At 38.3% G+C, this 14,629-nt stretch overlaps 1 protein-coding gene across 2 annotated transcripts in view; it reads right to left on the bottom strand.

Moving 5' to 3' along the window:
* Positions 1-13,730, bottom strand: part of LOC149837157 (putative E3 ubiquitin-protein ligase LUL2) — a 35,320-nt gene extending 21,590 nt beyond the window's left edge. For both annotated transcript variants that reach the window (XM_090005859.1, XM_090005858.1), the window contains exon 1: positions 12,828-13,730. In XM_090005859.1, coding sequence (XP_089861985.1) covers positions 12,828-13,471 — 644 coding nt within the window. In that variant the 5' untranslated portion in view covers positions 13,472-13,730. The remainder of the gene's footprint in view (positions 1-12,827) is intronic.
* Positions 13,731-14,629: the final 899 nt, after the last annotated feature.

Here is a 14,629-nt window from a genome sequence, read left to right as displayed (position 1 = left end):
GCGAATGCTTCCATGTAAATGACGTTAAATGAAAGCAATCTGATCCACAGTTGGATACTTGCATGGATAGATATTCGGTTTATAACACACCATTATATGAGAATCATCTCCATGAGATTCACCACGATTTTCAATCATACGTGGAGAGTAAGCTCGTTCTTAGCAGAAAAAAGAGTCATCGCAGGGTCCAAAGGGATAGAGTTGAAGAAAATGTAGTCAACAGGGCAAAAGATGAAACCATATATCTCATACCTCTCGATTTAGTATGACCTTGAGTCCATTGATCTCATGAACGATGAATGTTAACCAGAGATCCATTTGGCTGAAAACGTAAAATTTAACGCTTTTTGAGAGGCAACCCATAATGTTGTTGTAATTTTAGTAACCTAAGTAGTTTTTTTATTTATCTATTTTCTTCTTTTTGTTTTATGAGCATGTAGGATAGATCGTGTACACATTTCATTTCTTGGATATGGTTTATGAGTTACAGGTGATAGAACAGCTTCCAGCAAATATATCAGGTGATATCTATCCCTTCTCTTGTGTGTCTTTTGTTCCTAGTGTGCATTCATTTAGTTGCATATAAGCATGGGGGAGTGTCACTGAGGACAGTGTCATTCAAGCATAGGGGAAGGTGTAGTTTGCACACCTAATTTTTTTTCTGTCTATGTATATGTATTGAGGAAAACTCATAAAAATTAGGCTTTTAAAAAATAAGTTTAAGCTTATATGAATGCTTCACATAATCAAACATTTTGGACAATTTTTAAGCCCCACGAAAAAAAATCTGATACTAAATTGAAAAAATGTGGTCATTCATGCGGATTTCAAAGAAATGACGATAGATGCATGTTAGAGTTTATTTTGAACCACAAGTATCAATATGCAGGGGTTTATTTTTGAAAAACTAAGCAAATGAACAACAAAAAAAGAGCTTAAAAGAGAAAAAGAGCATTCGTTTAGTTGTTTGATGTCTTCGTTATTTTCTGATAGTTGGGCTCTGACACAAGTTGAAGTTTTTGATTTCCATGTCGAAAAGGACAATGAAGGAAATCACTTATTTGTCTAAGTCAACATGTGTAGCTTATTCGGTTCGAGCAAGTAGAGCCTGAGGAGTGTTTACACAAGGTGCCCTAAAGCCATCTGATTTGAGAGCCATTGGCCCGAAAGCTTGTTACATAAACTTTATAGAGAGCCTAAGAAATTTTGACAGTGCATATGACAAGAAGAAATTTATACGTAAAATTATAAAAATAGAAGGTCTAGTGACTCGAGCAATTAAGCCTGAGGGATATTTTGTATCTAGTGCCCTAAGGTCGTCTAGCTTGGAAGTCACTAACCCAAAGCTCGTTACACGGGTCACGAAAACTGAAAATTTGATATAGTACTCAATTGAATGAAGAAAAAGTGTGAAAAAATTAAAATAGAAAAAGAAGAAAGAAAATCAAGAGCATAATGACAAAGTTCACTCCTTAGAAAGAATTATAAAGAACTATGCAGAAAACATATAAGTGAGGATAAATAAGCAATGGCGTGTGTACTTGATTTTCAGATAATAAAGCATAAATGGTCACAATTTTTAGAAAAGTAAAGGAAACAGTTTTTCTCCTGTGGTGGCATGTAAAGACTCTAAACATGTGAAAGTGTAATGGCATGAAATGTTTTCTTAGACAAACTTCTTAATTGGCTAATGCTTTTTTAATTTGAATCTAATGTATACATAACAGCGATATTTGTGGGTAGCATCACCGCAAACCCTTACGAGACCTTACTCGTCCAGTGGGGTAACCCAGGGATTTAAAGGGCTTATTGCATACACTAAATGCAATCGTGATTCCAACGAAAGTGACTTAAAATTTGATTTGCTTGTTTTGTTTTGTTTTACTTTTTTTGTGCGGGTATGTTTGCTCAAGGACTAGCAAATGATAAGCATGGGAGAATTTGATCATGCACAGTTTATGCATATTAGTCACATTTTTATTCATGGTCTGTCGAAAAAATGAAATAAATACCCAGACTTATCAACATTTTCTAAGGCATTAATTAATTTGCAAAAAGAAGAAAAATCTTACAAAACAAGTTTACCTGAGTGTTTTTGAATTTTTTATTTCTTTTAATAGCCTTCATTTGAAAATATTTTTTTAGAAAAGGTAGTTTTAGGAATTTTATAAAAATAGGTAGAATGTTTAGAAAATAATTAGTTTAACCTAATTTTTTTTTATAAATAGCATTATGGAGAAAGAGGTTGGCGTCCTCCCATTGGAAAAAACGCCAACCCCTTCTCTCCCTCTTCTCTTCTCTTTCCCTCTCTCTCTCCTTTCGTTCTATGACTGGTTCATCCCCATCTCTTCCTCTCTTCCTCCTTGATTTCATCCTTCTTCGTATCCTTGCTATTGTCGGTGCTTCTTGCCCCATCATCGGAGCGGGTGTTTCACCGCGGGAACGATCACTTCTTCCTCTCAACCCCTCCATCGGAAGCGATTGTCAGGTATGCTTCTTCTCCTTGGTTTCTTTGCTTATATGCATTTAGTTGGGATTTTTGTTTGTTTCATTTAATGCATAAAGTTTGTTTCAGCATTATATAGTGCATAGCATGTTAATCGTTTATTAGTTGCATGTAGTTTAGAATAAAACTGAATTTCACACGGTGTCTAGTTAGTTCATTTTTATTTTCCTTCATTTTAGTTAGTATTGTTCTTTTCTTTTCTTTTTCTTTTTCTTTTTTCTGAAGACGCATATTAATTTAGCCTGAGGCCATCAAACGGACCTGCGTGACTAACGTTTGTTAAAATGTAAACTTGTAAACATATATATATAACAATATTATATATATATATAATATTTTTTTCTATTTTTTGTATTTTGTCATCTAGTTCAATTTGAACTAGAATGACATAACTAGCCAAGTCTTAGTTAAGACTTGACTAGCAATAGAGTCGTTGGACTCTAGTCGAACGGCTCTATTTAGAGTCGTTGGACTGAGTCCAACGACTCTATTGAGTCCCTCATTCTCTCCCTCTCTCATACTGTGTATATATAGGGGTGCAACCCCTTTTGTAATGCATGTAAAATGCTTCTTAAGCATTGCTTTCTCCTTGTTCAATAAAAGAATATTTTTAGGCCTAATGATGCTCCAGTTAGAAGGATGGAGAAATGGGAAAATATATTAGTTAAAAGAGGTTGGGGTAGGCCTAGGAAAACATGGATGGAGGTGATAGGAAAGGATATGAATGCTTTGAACCTCACCGAGGACATGGCATTGGATAGAAATGAATGGAGGAGAAGGATTCATGTGGAAGACCCAGAATGATTTTCTTTGTTGGTTCATATCGCCGACCCCAATTGTTTTGGGATGAAGGCGTAGTTGTTGTTGTCGTTGTTGTTGTTTTTGTTTCCTTTTATACCCTTCTTAAGGGTAGGGGTGGCAAAATCTGACACGACCCGTCAACCCGCTTCTTAGCCGGGTTCGGGTTTGGCTTAAACGGGTTCATGTCGTAAACGGGTCGACCCGCCTAACCCGTTTATTAAGCGGGTCGGGTTCGTGTTAGGGGTATGCCAACCCGGCTGACCCGTTTAATAAAGGGGTTAGCCGGGCGGGTCAACCCGTTTACATGAACCCTGGTGTGGGCTGTGGGCAAGGTGAAGAGGGAGGCGGACCGGCTCGAGAGCGAGCTCCAAAGTTCCAAACGCAGGAGACGGTGGACAAGGTTCGGAGCCAGTCGAGATAGCAGCTCCGCCTGAACGAGGAGCTGATGTGGCTGTTGTTCTGCATCGACATCGTACTGGGGACCATCCCATTTGAAAAGGAGATGAGGCGCCTCCTCAGCCAGAAGATCGTTGGCTTGCTATTGCATCACTACTGAGAAGGAGGTGGTGGTGGACGTCGAACGATCACGAAACCCAACATTCTGCTTCTACAGAGGTTTTCGGCATCAATGGAGGCGGAGTCAAGGTCTCTATGGGATAGTTGTTGCCGGCGTCAATGGAGGCGGCTTCAGGGGCGATGGTGGTGGTTTTCGAAGGTGGGAGCGGCAGAGGCAACCGGTGGTGGAATCCCCTCCACCGAACGGCGGGCCTGTCAGAACCCGTGATGAAGGTGACGGCAGCCACCCCACTGCTTCTTCTGGTTTTTTACCCATTCGTAAAAGGGATTTACGGAAGAGGGTGAGAAAGAAAGGAAAAGCAAAAAGAAAGAAAAGGAAAAGCAAAAAAAAAGGAGAAAAAGGGGCTTTAGGGTTCTAAAGGTTGGAATCCATTAAGATAAACGGGTCGTCGTGTTTAGGGTCTATGTTATCGTGTCGACCCGTTTAATAAATGGGTCATCGTGTCGTGTAATCAGGTCGTGTCGACCCGACCCGTTTATTAAACGGGTTAACCGTGTCGGGTCGGGTTACCCGTTTAATAAACGGGTCGTGTTCGTGTTTGCCATATCCGACCCGTTTAATAAACAGGTCGTGTTCGGGTTGAGGTATTCTGACCCGCCAACCTGCCAACCCGACCCGCCGACCCGACCCGATTGCCACCCCTACTTAAGGGTTATGCTTAAATGTCTTGTTAAGACATCATTTCGAATCTCAATTCGTGTTTGGAAGATCATCATCTCATTTCATGGTATCAGAGCCGCGAAAGTATTAGACCTTGAAGAAAAACTGCCTCGGTTCTTGTGCCCATTTGCAAAAGTGTTCGCCACTTGAAGAGAAGTGTTTTATCACTTCGTTGGAAAAGATTTCACATCTTCTTGTATTGTATATCTTTCTTTTTATCACTTCTCTTCTTGTTTCTCTTCTATCCCTATTCTTTCGCTCTCCTTGTAATCGATGGATGACAATGATAAGGTCACCATCATGCCTATGAAATTGAGCGATACAAACTATGTAACATGGGCTTCAATCATGAAGCACCATATATGGGGAAAAAGCACCATATATGGGGAAAAGGCTTATGGGAGATTGTGGATGGTTCTGATTCGAAACCTAAGCTATCTCTTACTAAAAAAGAGGGAGATAAAGAGGTTCCTCCATCGAAAGAAGAGAAAATCAAGGCTCTAGCCTCTTACGATAAAAAATGAAAAGAGTAGAGAATATCTCATGCGAAGATAATGTCATGGCTTATCAATAGCGTTGACATTAAAAAATGCTCAAGTCTTGCCAAGTTTGATCATGCCGATAAGGCATGAGAATACCTTAAAAATATGTATTCCCTTAAAAATATTACACACGTGTGCAATCTCCAAGAAAAAGTTCGAATGATGACCCAAGAAAACAAAACAATTCGTGAATATTACAATGGTTTGTCCGAACTTCGGGAAGAACTTTCCCTTTTAGAACCAAAGTGGTATTGTGCCGAAGACATCGAGCTTCGTCAGAAACAACTCGATGTTGAACATTTTTACCAGTTTATAATTGGATTGAGGCCAGAATTTGAAACTACTAAATCAGCCCTCCTTCACCGAGGAAAAATTCCTTCTATTGTTGAAACTATTGAAGAATTAACAATTGAAGAAAATCGTCTCCGGAAAGGTTCTTCTAAAACAGAAGATGATTCTATTCTAGCTGTCTAGACCAGGGAATCATATTCGATCTTATAGACCTCCTCACTTTAATCGTCAAAATGGTGACTACGACAAGAAGAAAGTTTTTTATCATCATTGTCATAAACCGGGACACTACAGGCCACAATGTCCCAAACTTAAGGAGCTGAGAGAGAAAAGAGTTGCAATTGTTGGATCGGAGCCCAAAGATCAAGATGAACCAGTTTACATGGCCCAACTAATGGTGATTCTTCAGCCTCTCATCAAAAGTGCATCTTCTTCATCTGAAGCTTCAACCGACGTAGCAGCCTTATCTTTTTCCAATCCAGGTAAAATTTCTTGGCTCCTTGACTCTGATGCATCTTTTCATATGACCTTAAATAATCAAAGTCTAACCGAATGTATTCAAAACAAAACAAGTGTGTCAAAGGTCTTTAGAGCCGATGGGAGTTCTCTTGAAATAGAAGGAATAGGAAAAATTGAAAAAAATTATAAAACAAAGAAATTTTCTATTTCAGAAATTAGATATGTTCCCAAATTGAATTTAAATCTCTTATTTGTATCTCAAATTTCTGACTATGGGTGTAATATTTTTTTTTCTCATGGTTGTTGGGTACAGGATCGTCAGTCAGGCAAGTTGATTGGGGAAGGCCATAGAGAAAGACTCTATTACATGGATTTTTTGGAAATGTCAAAGAATGTTTTTTGCTATAATATTTAGAAAATTGAGTTGAAACTGTGGCATAAGAAACTTGGTCACCCACGTATGGCCAAAATCCAACTTTTTCCAAATCTAGGAAAATTTTGTAACTCTGAATCATTTGACTATAAAGATTGTATTCTTGGCAAAATAAAAAGATTATCATTTCAGAACAGAACTTTTTTCTCTTCAAGACCACTTGAATTAGTACACTCGGATGTTTGGGGTCCTACACCAGTAATTTCTAAAGGAGGATTTACTTACTATGTTATTTTTGTCGATGATTTCTCTCAACATACGTGGATTTACTTTCTTAATCATAAGTCTGAAGTATTTTCATACTTTCAAACATTTCATAATATGGTTAAAAACAAGTTTCAAAATGATATTACCATTTTTTGCACAGATTCAGAGGGAGAGTTTTTATCCACAGATTTTCAAAATTATCTTAAGTCGCATGGCATCACACATCAAAGATTTTGTCCTTATACACCTCAACAAAATGGGCTGGCAGAACGTAAACATCATCATATTATGGAAACCACTAGACTTTTATATAGCAAATCAAGTCCCGAAAGACTTTTGGGTAAAAGTTGTCTTAACTGCTACCCATCTGATTAATAGGATGTCATCCTCTTCTTTACAAAATATCACTCCCATTGAAAAACTTATAAACGTTTCTCCAAACTACTCTAGACTGAGAATATTTGGGTGCAAATGTTTCATATTTACCGACAAAAATGATAAACTTTTCCCTCGTGCGAATCTCTGTGCCTTTCTAGGATATGCTGAAAATCAGAAAGGTTATAGGTGTTTTGACTTCAAAAATAATAGATTATATGTCTAAAAATGTTTCCTTTCTCAAAAAGGAGAGCTTCTTTGATTTTGAAAAACCAAAAGAAGACACTGAGTACTCTTTTTGTTAGATTTGACATCAAAATCTGATGAATATGATCTTGACTATAACTTTGATAATGATCAAGGAATTATTGATCTTGATCATAACGTTGACAATGAAGAAGTTTATAGAGACACTAGTATCCAATATTCCAGGCGACAAGGGTCTAATCCTCCATGTGCACTTGAAAAATATTCTGACATTCCAACTAGACGATCATCCCGAGTCTCGAGGCCTCCAGGAAAGTTTGTGTCATACGAGTCTTTCTAACCTACATATAGGGCAGTCATTGCATTAATTCACTCATATAAAGAACCATCTACATATCTCCAAGCAAAAAATGATGTCAAATGGATAGAAGTCATGAAAGTTGAATTAGATGCACTAGAAAAGGCTTCTACATGGACTATTCAAGATCTTCCTCCAGGGAAGAAAACTATAGGATGTCGATGGGTTTATAAAATTAAAACCAAGAGTGATGGCACTCTTGAAATATATAAAGCTCGATTAGTAGCCAAAGGTTATGCCCAAAAATATGGCATTGATTATGAAGAAACCTTTGCTCATGTGGCTCGTATGACAACTGTCAGAACCTTAATTGCCTTAGCCTCTATCAAGAAATGGTTCATTTGCAAAATGAATGTCAAAAATGTCTTTTTAAATGGAAAGCTAGTTGAAGAAGTATACATGGAACCCCCTCCTGGTCTAAGTATTCCTAAGGGTAAAGCCCTTCGCTTAGAAAAAACCCTTTAGAGGCTTAAACAAGCACCAAAAGCTTGGTATGATAGGTTTAGTCGTGTTATGATTGATATTGGTTTTCAATTTTGTTTAATTGACACTGCTTTGTTTGTTAAGAATTCTGATGTTGGAATCTTTGTGCTTCTTCGTTATGTGGATGATATGATCATCACTAGAAGCGATAAACAGGGAGTTGAAACGATCAAAACACTTCTTAAATCTCATTTTGAAATGACTGATTTAGGCTTATTAAGATATTTTTTAAGCATTGAAGTTGCTTATTCTCCTAGAGGATATTTATTATCTCAAGTTGTTAATGTTAAAATGAAGATTGATAATAGAGAATTTCTTGTCAATCCTACTCTTTACATACAGCTTGTCGATGCACTTTCCTATCTATCCATTACCAGACCAGATATTGCACATGTTGTTCACACAGTAAGCCAGTTTCAACATGCTCCTACTTCTGTTCATATGGGAGCAGTCATGAGTATTATCAGATACATCCAATCCTCTCTTTCACGAAGATTTTTCTTGTCTTCTTTCTCCTTTCTTGATTTACTTGCATATACTAATGTCGATTTTGGAGGTGATTCCAATAACAGACACTCAACTACTGGTTTTTGTGTTTTTTTAGATGAATCATTAATCTCGTGGAGGTGCAAAAAGCAACATAAAGTATCTATATCATCCACCGAAGCTGAATACAGAGCCATAGCAACCACGACCATGGAAGTAGTTTGGCTCCGACGACTGTTTGCTGACATGGGAGTTGTTGAAGCAACAAAAGCTTCACAGATATGCTGTGACAACAAAAGTGCGATCTATATTGCAGGTAACAGAACATTCCACAAACGCACCAAACACATCAAAATAGATTGTCACTATGTCAGAGAGGAATATCTACATGGGACAATTGATCTGTCATATGTTACTTTAAAATATCAGTTAGCAGACTTCTTTACAAAGCCCCTCGTTGCTCCTCGATTTCACTTTCTCTTAGACAAACTTTCGCTCATTATACCATAAGTTTAAGGGGGAGTGTTAAAATGTAAACTTGTAAACATATATATATATATAATATTATTATAGTATTATATATATCCTCTTTTTGTATTTTTTTCTGTTTTTTGTATTTTGTCATCTAGTTCAATTTGAACTAAAATGACATAACTAGTCAAGTCTTAGTTAAGACTTGACTAGCAATAGAGTCGTTAGACTCTAGTCTAACGACTCTAATTCTCTCCCTCTCTCATACTGTGTATATATAGGGGTACAACCCCTCTTGTAATGCATGTAAAATGCTTCTTAAGCATTGCTTTCTCCTTGTTCAATAAAATAATATTGTTATTCCTTTTTGTTTCCTTTTATACCCTTATTAAGGGTTATGCTTAAATGTCTTGTTAAGACATCATTTCGAATCTTAGTTCGTGTTTGGAAGATCATCATCTCATTTCAACATTTTCACGTAGATCCGTTTGGCTTTGCAAAGTGCCTAAAAGATCAGCGTGAGCCAGCATGTTCACGCAAGAGTTGCTCAGATTCAATCTGAGGTATTTCTTTGTTTCGATTGGATCTGATCTTTGAATGATCAGATCAGATCGAAATCGATCTGCAGAGCTGCGCGCGAAAAGGAAATTATATTTTCTTGTTAAGACAGCACCCGTGCCAAAACTGATTTGATCGGACCTTGTTGAAAACGCTGATTAGCGTGACTTTTAAATCATGCATATCAGCTTGATTTTCAGATCACACCCTTTCGTTATTTTCTAAAGTAACGTGATTCTAAAGCAACGTGGATTTTGGCATATTCACGCAGATTGGCATGTTGAAGATCGGGAGTCTTTGATTGATCTGATCTGACTCGCAGATCACGTTCCCTCTTTGGCTTGCAGAACTCAATTCACACACTGCTTTAGAAATGCAAATTCGATATGTAATGTCGACTATTTTTTTTCGTGGATTTGGGTGTTTCGCAAGAACATCAGATCGCAGGTTGATCACGTTTTCTTTCTCTAACATGAACTGCAGATCACAGCCTTGATCTGTTTAGATCATGTGTGTGTGTGTTCAGCAGTTCACGCAAACCACGTAAATCAGAGTGCGTTTTGATCTGCAGAGTATTGGCGTCACCGTGACAGTGTTCACGATTTTTTTTTCGTTTCCTGTTAATCGATTATAGCAGATCACACACTCTTGCGTGAATATGCAATTTTCGGGCCTCACCTTTAGTGTGCGTGTTTCGTAACATGCGTCTTCTCTTTAATTTTTATTTTAGTGTTTAGTTCAGCATGTCATTGCATGTTAGTTTAGATTCTTTTGTTTTTTTTACAGAGTTAGTTGATTAGTTATTACTAATAGTTTTTATGGTTTTTAATTATTTCTCATATTTGCAGAGACTAACATTTGTTATTTTAGAACTCGTGTGTGTGCGTTTGGGAGTCATGAGTCATACTATGAAACTTTGGGAGAGGGTGATTGAGACTAGGTTGAGGAAGGTTGTCATGATATCGGAGAAGCAATTTGGTTTTATGCCTAGAAGATCAACTATGGAAGCTATACATCTTCTTAGATAACTTATTGAGAGAAATAGAGAGCGGAACAAAGATTTGCATATGGTTTTTATTGATTTGGAGAAGGCATACGACAGAGTACCTAGGGACGTTCTCTGGCGGACAATGATGAAGAAAGGTGTTTCTCTCAAGTACATTAGTATAATTAAGGATATGTATGAAGGAGTAGTAACCAATGTCTGCACTTGTGGAGGGGTGACAACCAATTTTCCTATAACGGTTGGGCTACATCAAGGATCTTCTTTAAGCCCTTTCCTATTTGCTATAGTGGTGGATGAGCTTACAAGATCAATTCAAGAAAATGTGTTGTGGTGTATGTTGTTTGCTGATGATATTGTTTTGATTGATGAGTCTAGAGCTGGGGTTAATGCTAAGTTAGAATTATGGAGACAGACATTGGAAGCAAGAGGTTTTAAGTTGAGTAAGAGTAAGACAGAATATATGGAATGTCAGTTTAGTAAGCAACGAAGTAGTGATGGGAGTGTAGTAAAGCTTGGTGAGAAAGAAATACCGGTGGATGATTGTTTCAAATATTTGGGATCTATCATTCAAAAGTATGGAGAAATTGATGAAGATGTAAATCATACGATAAAGGTTGGGTGAATGAAATGGAAAAGTGCAACTGGAGTGATGTGCGATCGTAGAATGCCATTGCGGTTGAAGGGAAAGTTTTATAGGACGACTATTAGGCCCGCTTTACTATATGGTACGGAATGTTGGGCTGCCAAGAGACATCATATTCAAAAAATGAGTGTAGCTGAGATGTGTATGCTTAGATGGATGTGTGGAAATACAATAAAAGATAAGATTCGAAACGAGGAGATACGTAAGAAGGTAGGCGTTGCACCCATTGAAAATAAGATGAGAGAGAATCGTTTACGGTGGTTTGGACATATTCGACAAAGGCCTAATGATGCTCCAGTTAGAAGGATGGAGAAATGGGAAAATATATTAGTTAAAAGAGGTCGGGGTAGGCCTAGGAAGACTTGGATGGAGATGATAGGAAAGGATATGAATGCTTTGAACCTCACCGAGGACATGACATTGGATAGAAATGATTGGAGGAGAAGGATTCATGTGGAAGACCCAGAATGATTTTCTTTGTTGGTTCATATCGCCGACCCCAATTGTTTTGGGATGAAGGCGTAGTAGTAGTTGTTGTTGTTGTTGTTGTTGTTGTTGTTGTTGTTGTTGTTGTTGTTGTGTGTGTGTGTGCGTTTTCTTTTGTTTTTGTGTTTGTTTCTTGTGTTTTGCAGGTAAACCTCCTTATGTGAAGGTATTGCTCTCGTGAGGGTCATGCCCGCGCAAAGAAAAAGAGGCTAGAGTGCAAGCGAAGAAGACCCTATCGATTTTACTTTTCTTTGATTTTTATTTTTTTGGGGTCAGAGGGCCATTTATTTTAAGTTGGTTTGTAATAAGGCCCTTTTTGTTTTTGAACCCTATGCAGAGGGTAGAACATTTTAATTGTTTTATTTTATTTATTCAAGGCAATAAAGTTTGTTCTTATGTGGGGTACAAAAGTTTTTTTTTTCACGTTTTCTATGTTTGACTCGGACTTCACCACTAGTGTGAACTGGAATTTGAAATTTGATGCACGATTTACACAAGCAAATTTTACAAAAAAACATCTTTTAAAATACTTTAAAAAAAGTTGCATTAGATAACATAGCATCCGTAAGTGCAGGAAACTAAGGTGAGAAAATAGATGTGCCTACACATTGCCTAAGTGCCTTTTTACTCTTGCATTGCAACTTAATCCACAAATAAAAAACCTCAAACTTCCATGATTTCCATTTTTGGTAATAACCAAGCAAACCTCATGAGGTAAAGGTTATGAACTAGTTCAATTATGATGCAATGTTTTAAATAGCATATACTAATGGTTTATGGTTGGCATGGCTATATCATTTGCTCACCATCAACAAAATAGAAAAAGTAATGACTACTTGACTGCTTAACCAAAATCAGAATGGAAGCATTTGTCATACATGCAAACCCATGGTAATTAAATGTTTGCAATGCAGAGCAAGTATACCATTTACCACATACTCGAAGCAGGTAAAACAATAGCTACACAAAAATGAAAGCACATAAATGGCAATGAACTAGTTTTGGATATGCACGAATTGTCAAATCTCCACAACAAATACAATATACTCCAACATGAACCAATAATCCACAAAACTTAAATAAACGCCTACATTGAAGTGGTAACAGACATGGTGAACGGCAAGGCAAGTTGAAACACCAAATTTCCAAAATCAAATATAAAAATGTACATATACTCATTAAACAGTTGGTTCTAGTCACCTTATTCAACAACACAGAAGGAGCAACACTGACAGAACTTCTATCCAAGATCGATAAAGAAGAACAGAGCAAAAGTACCTTCCATCAACGGTGGAGTCAAAAGTGAACGTGACCAAGTAGTGATCAGGATTCTGCTCATCCACTTCCAACCGGATCGTTTCCTTCCTCAAATTGATATCATTCCTGATTGTTGTCGCCTTATTGTGATCCACATAAGGCGGTGGCTGGGGCGGAGGCGGAACAGGATAAGACGGAATTGGCTGAGCATACGGACACCCACCTCGCGGGTTCACATAGTAAGGGTGGCTCGATTGCCCAGATGCCGGAACTGGAACAGTGTAACCACCGGAATAGCGTGAATAATGAGAGTAGTGGATGTAATTGGGCGGGTAGTGCGGCACACAAGGGGTATTGGGGGAAAAGGCATAAGGAGGTAAAGGCGGTGGGGGAAGTGGTGGAGGCGAATACCTCCCATCGTGATTATGTGGTGTTGGTGGTGGTGGTCGTGGAGGAGGAGGAGGAGGTGGTGGTGGTGGTGGTGGTGGTGGTGGTGGTCGTCGCCGTGGAGGAGGAGGAGGTGGTGGTGGTGGTGGCGGCGGGGGAGGAGGCACCGGTAGTGACAAGAGGACAATTGGACGAGAAGAAGAAGTGGGGAGTGGTGGAGGGAATGGACGAGGGGGGACTTGATCGTTTCTCCTCCGTGTGCTCCAGAAAGAACCCATATTTCTCTTGAGTAGACGCACCCTCTACTGATGGGTATGAAGGGATCCTATCGGAATCGTTGAATGGGGGAGAGCCCTACAGAGGTAATAAGAAAGAAGGGACACGTTGGAAGTTCAGGGGAAGAAGAAAATAGACGGTAGTGATGGGTTATAGAGAATTCTTCTTCATTTGACGTGCCAAGAAGCGATTGGGGAGAGAGAAAAAGAGATTATAGTTTCTTCATCCCTGAAATGACTAGAACAGAAAGGACCCACTGACATCCTTTGTTAGAGAGAGTCCGCAAATTCGCTTCAACCTTTAGATCATTTTGTACTTGGCTCTAAGTCTAGACAGCTGGAAATGCGCAGAGACCTAGCAGCGCCTGCTTAGCCTGCCGTACTTGCCGTCTCTGGTCATGACAGCATAAAACTCTCAGAAATTACCTTAGAAGTCGCCAAGCTTAGGCTTATGCAGGAGGTGACGCTTATGGGATTTGAACCTAGACTGCCCGCAAAACAGTCTAGGCCCCATCCCACTACAACAAACTCCTTGGGTCTAAATATACTTTGTTACTAATAATGCATGAAAATCAAAATTGTAGGGGCGTTTGCTTTGGTTCCAGGAGCCATCACACTTGAAAAAGTTCAAGCTGTGATTGTTGCTCACAGGGTCAATCTTGTGACCAACTTTCTTAAGTTTCAAGAAAACAGCATTATCAAGTGAGAATCACAATATCTACTTTCACTTTCTCACGTTACAATAAACTTGAGAAAGGGATGTAACTTTGATTTGCAATCACAGGATCTTGAGAAAATCCAACTTTAAAATAACGTTGCAAACAGGGTCTATGTCGTTTGTCATGGGCAACTGTATTAGTTAGGTGATAGAAAAGGTTTGTTGTTTACTGAACCACATGCTTAGGTGAAATGGAGGTCCAACCCAATTGATGTGAAAGAAGGAGTTTTTTTTTTCTGAAAGGCATGTTAGGGTTAGGCAGACCCTCTGTAACAAATATCGTGAGATTTCTAAAAATCTCACGATAATATCATGAGAAATTGCTTGAAAGTTTAAAACGGCAATTTCTTGCGAGATTTTCAAACCATGAAAAATACCGTGATATTTACCATTTTTAGCAGATATTTATCGCAAGATTTTTATTTTTAAATGTGTTTTAGTTA

This window comes from Nuphar pumila, chromosome 5, assembly GCF_984573655.1.
Source record: "Nuphar pumila chromosome 5, dmNupPumi1.hap1.1, whole genome shotgun sequence".
NCBI lineage: Eukaryota > Viridiplantae > Streptophyta > Magnoliopsida > Nymphaeales > Nymphaeaceae > Nuphar > Nuphar pumila.
Note: the sequence above shows the minus strand (reverse complement) of the source record. Positions and strands in the feature narration are given on the sequence as shown.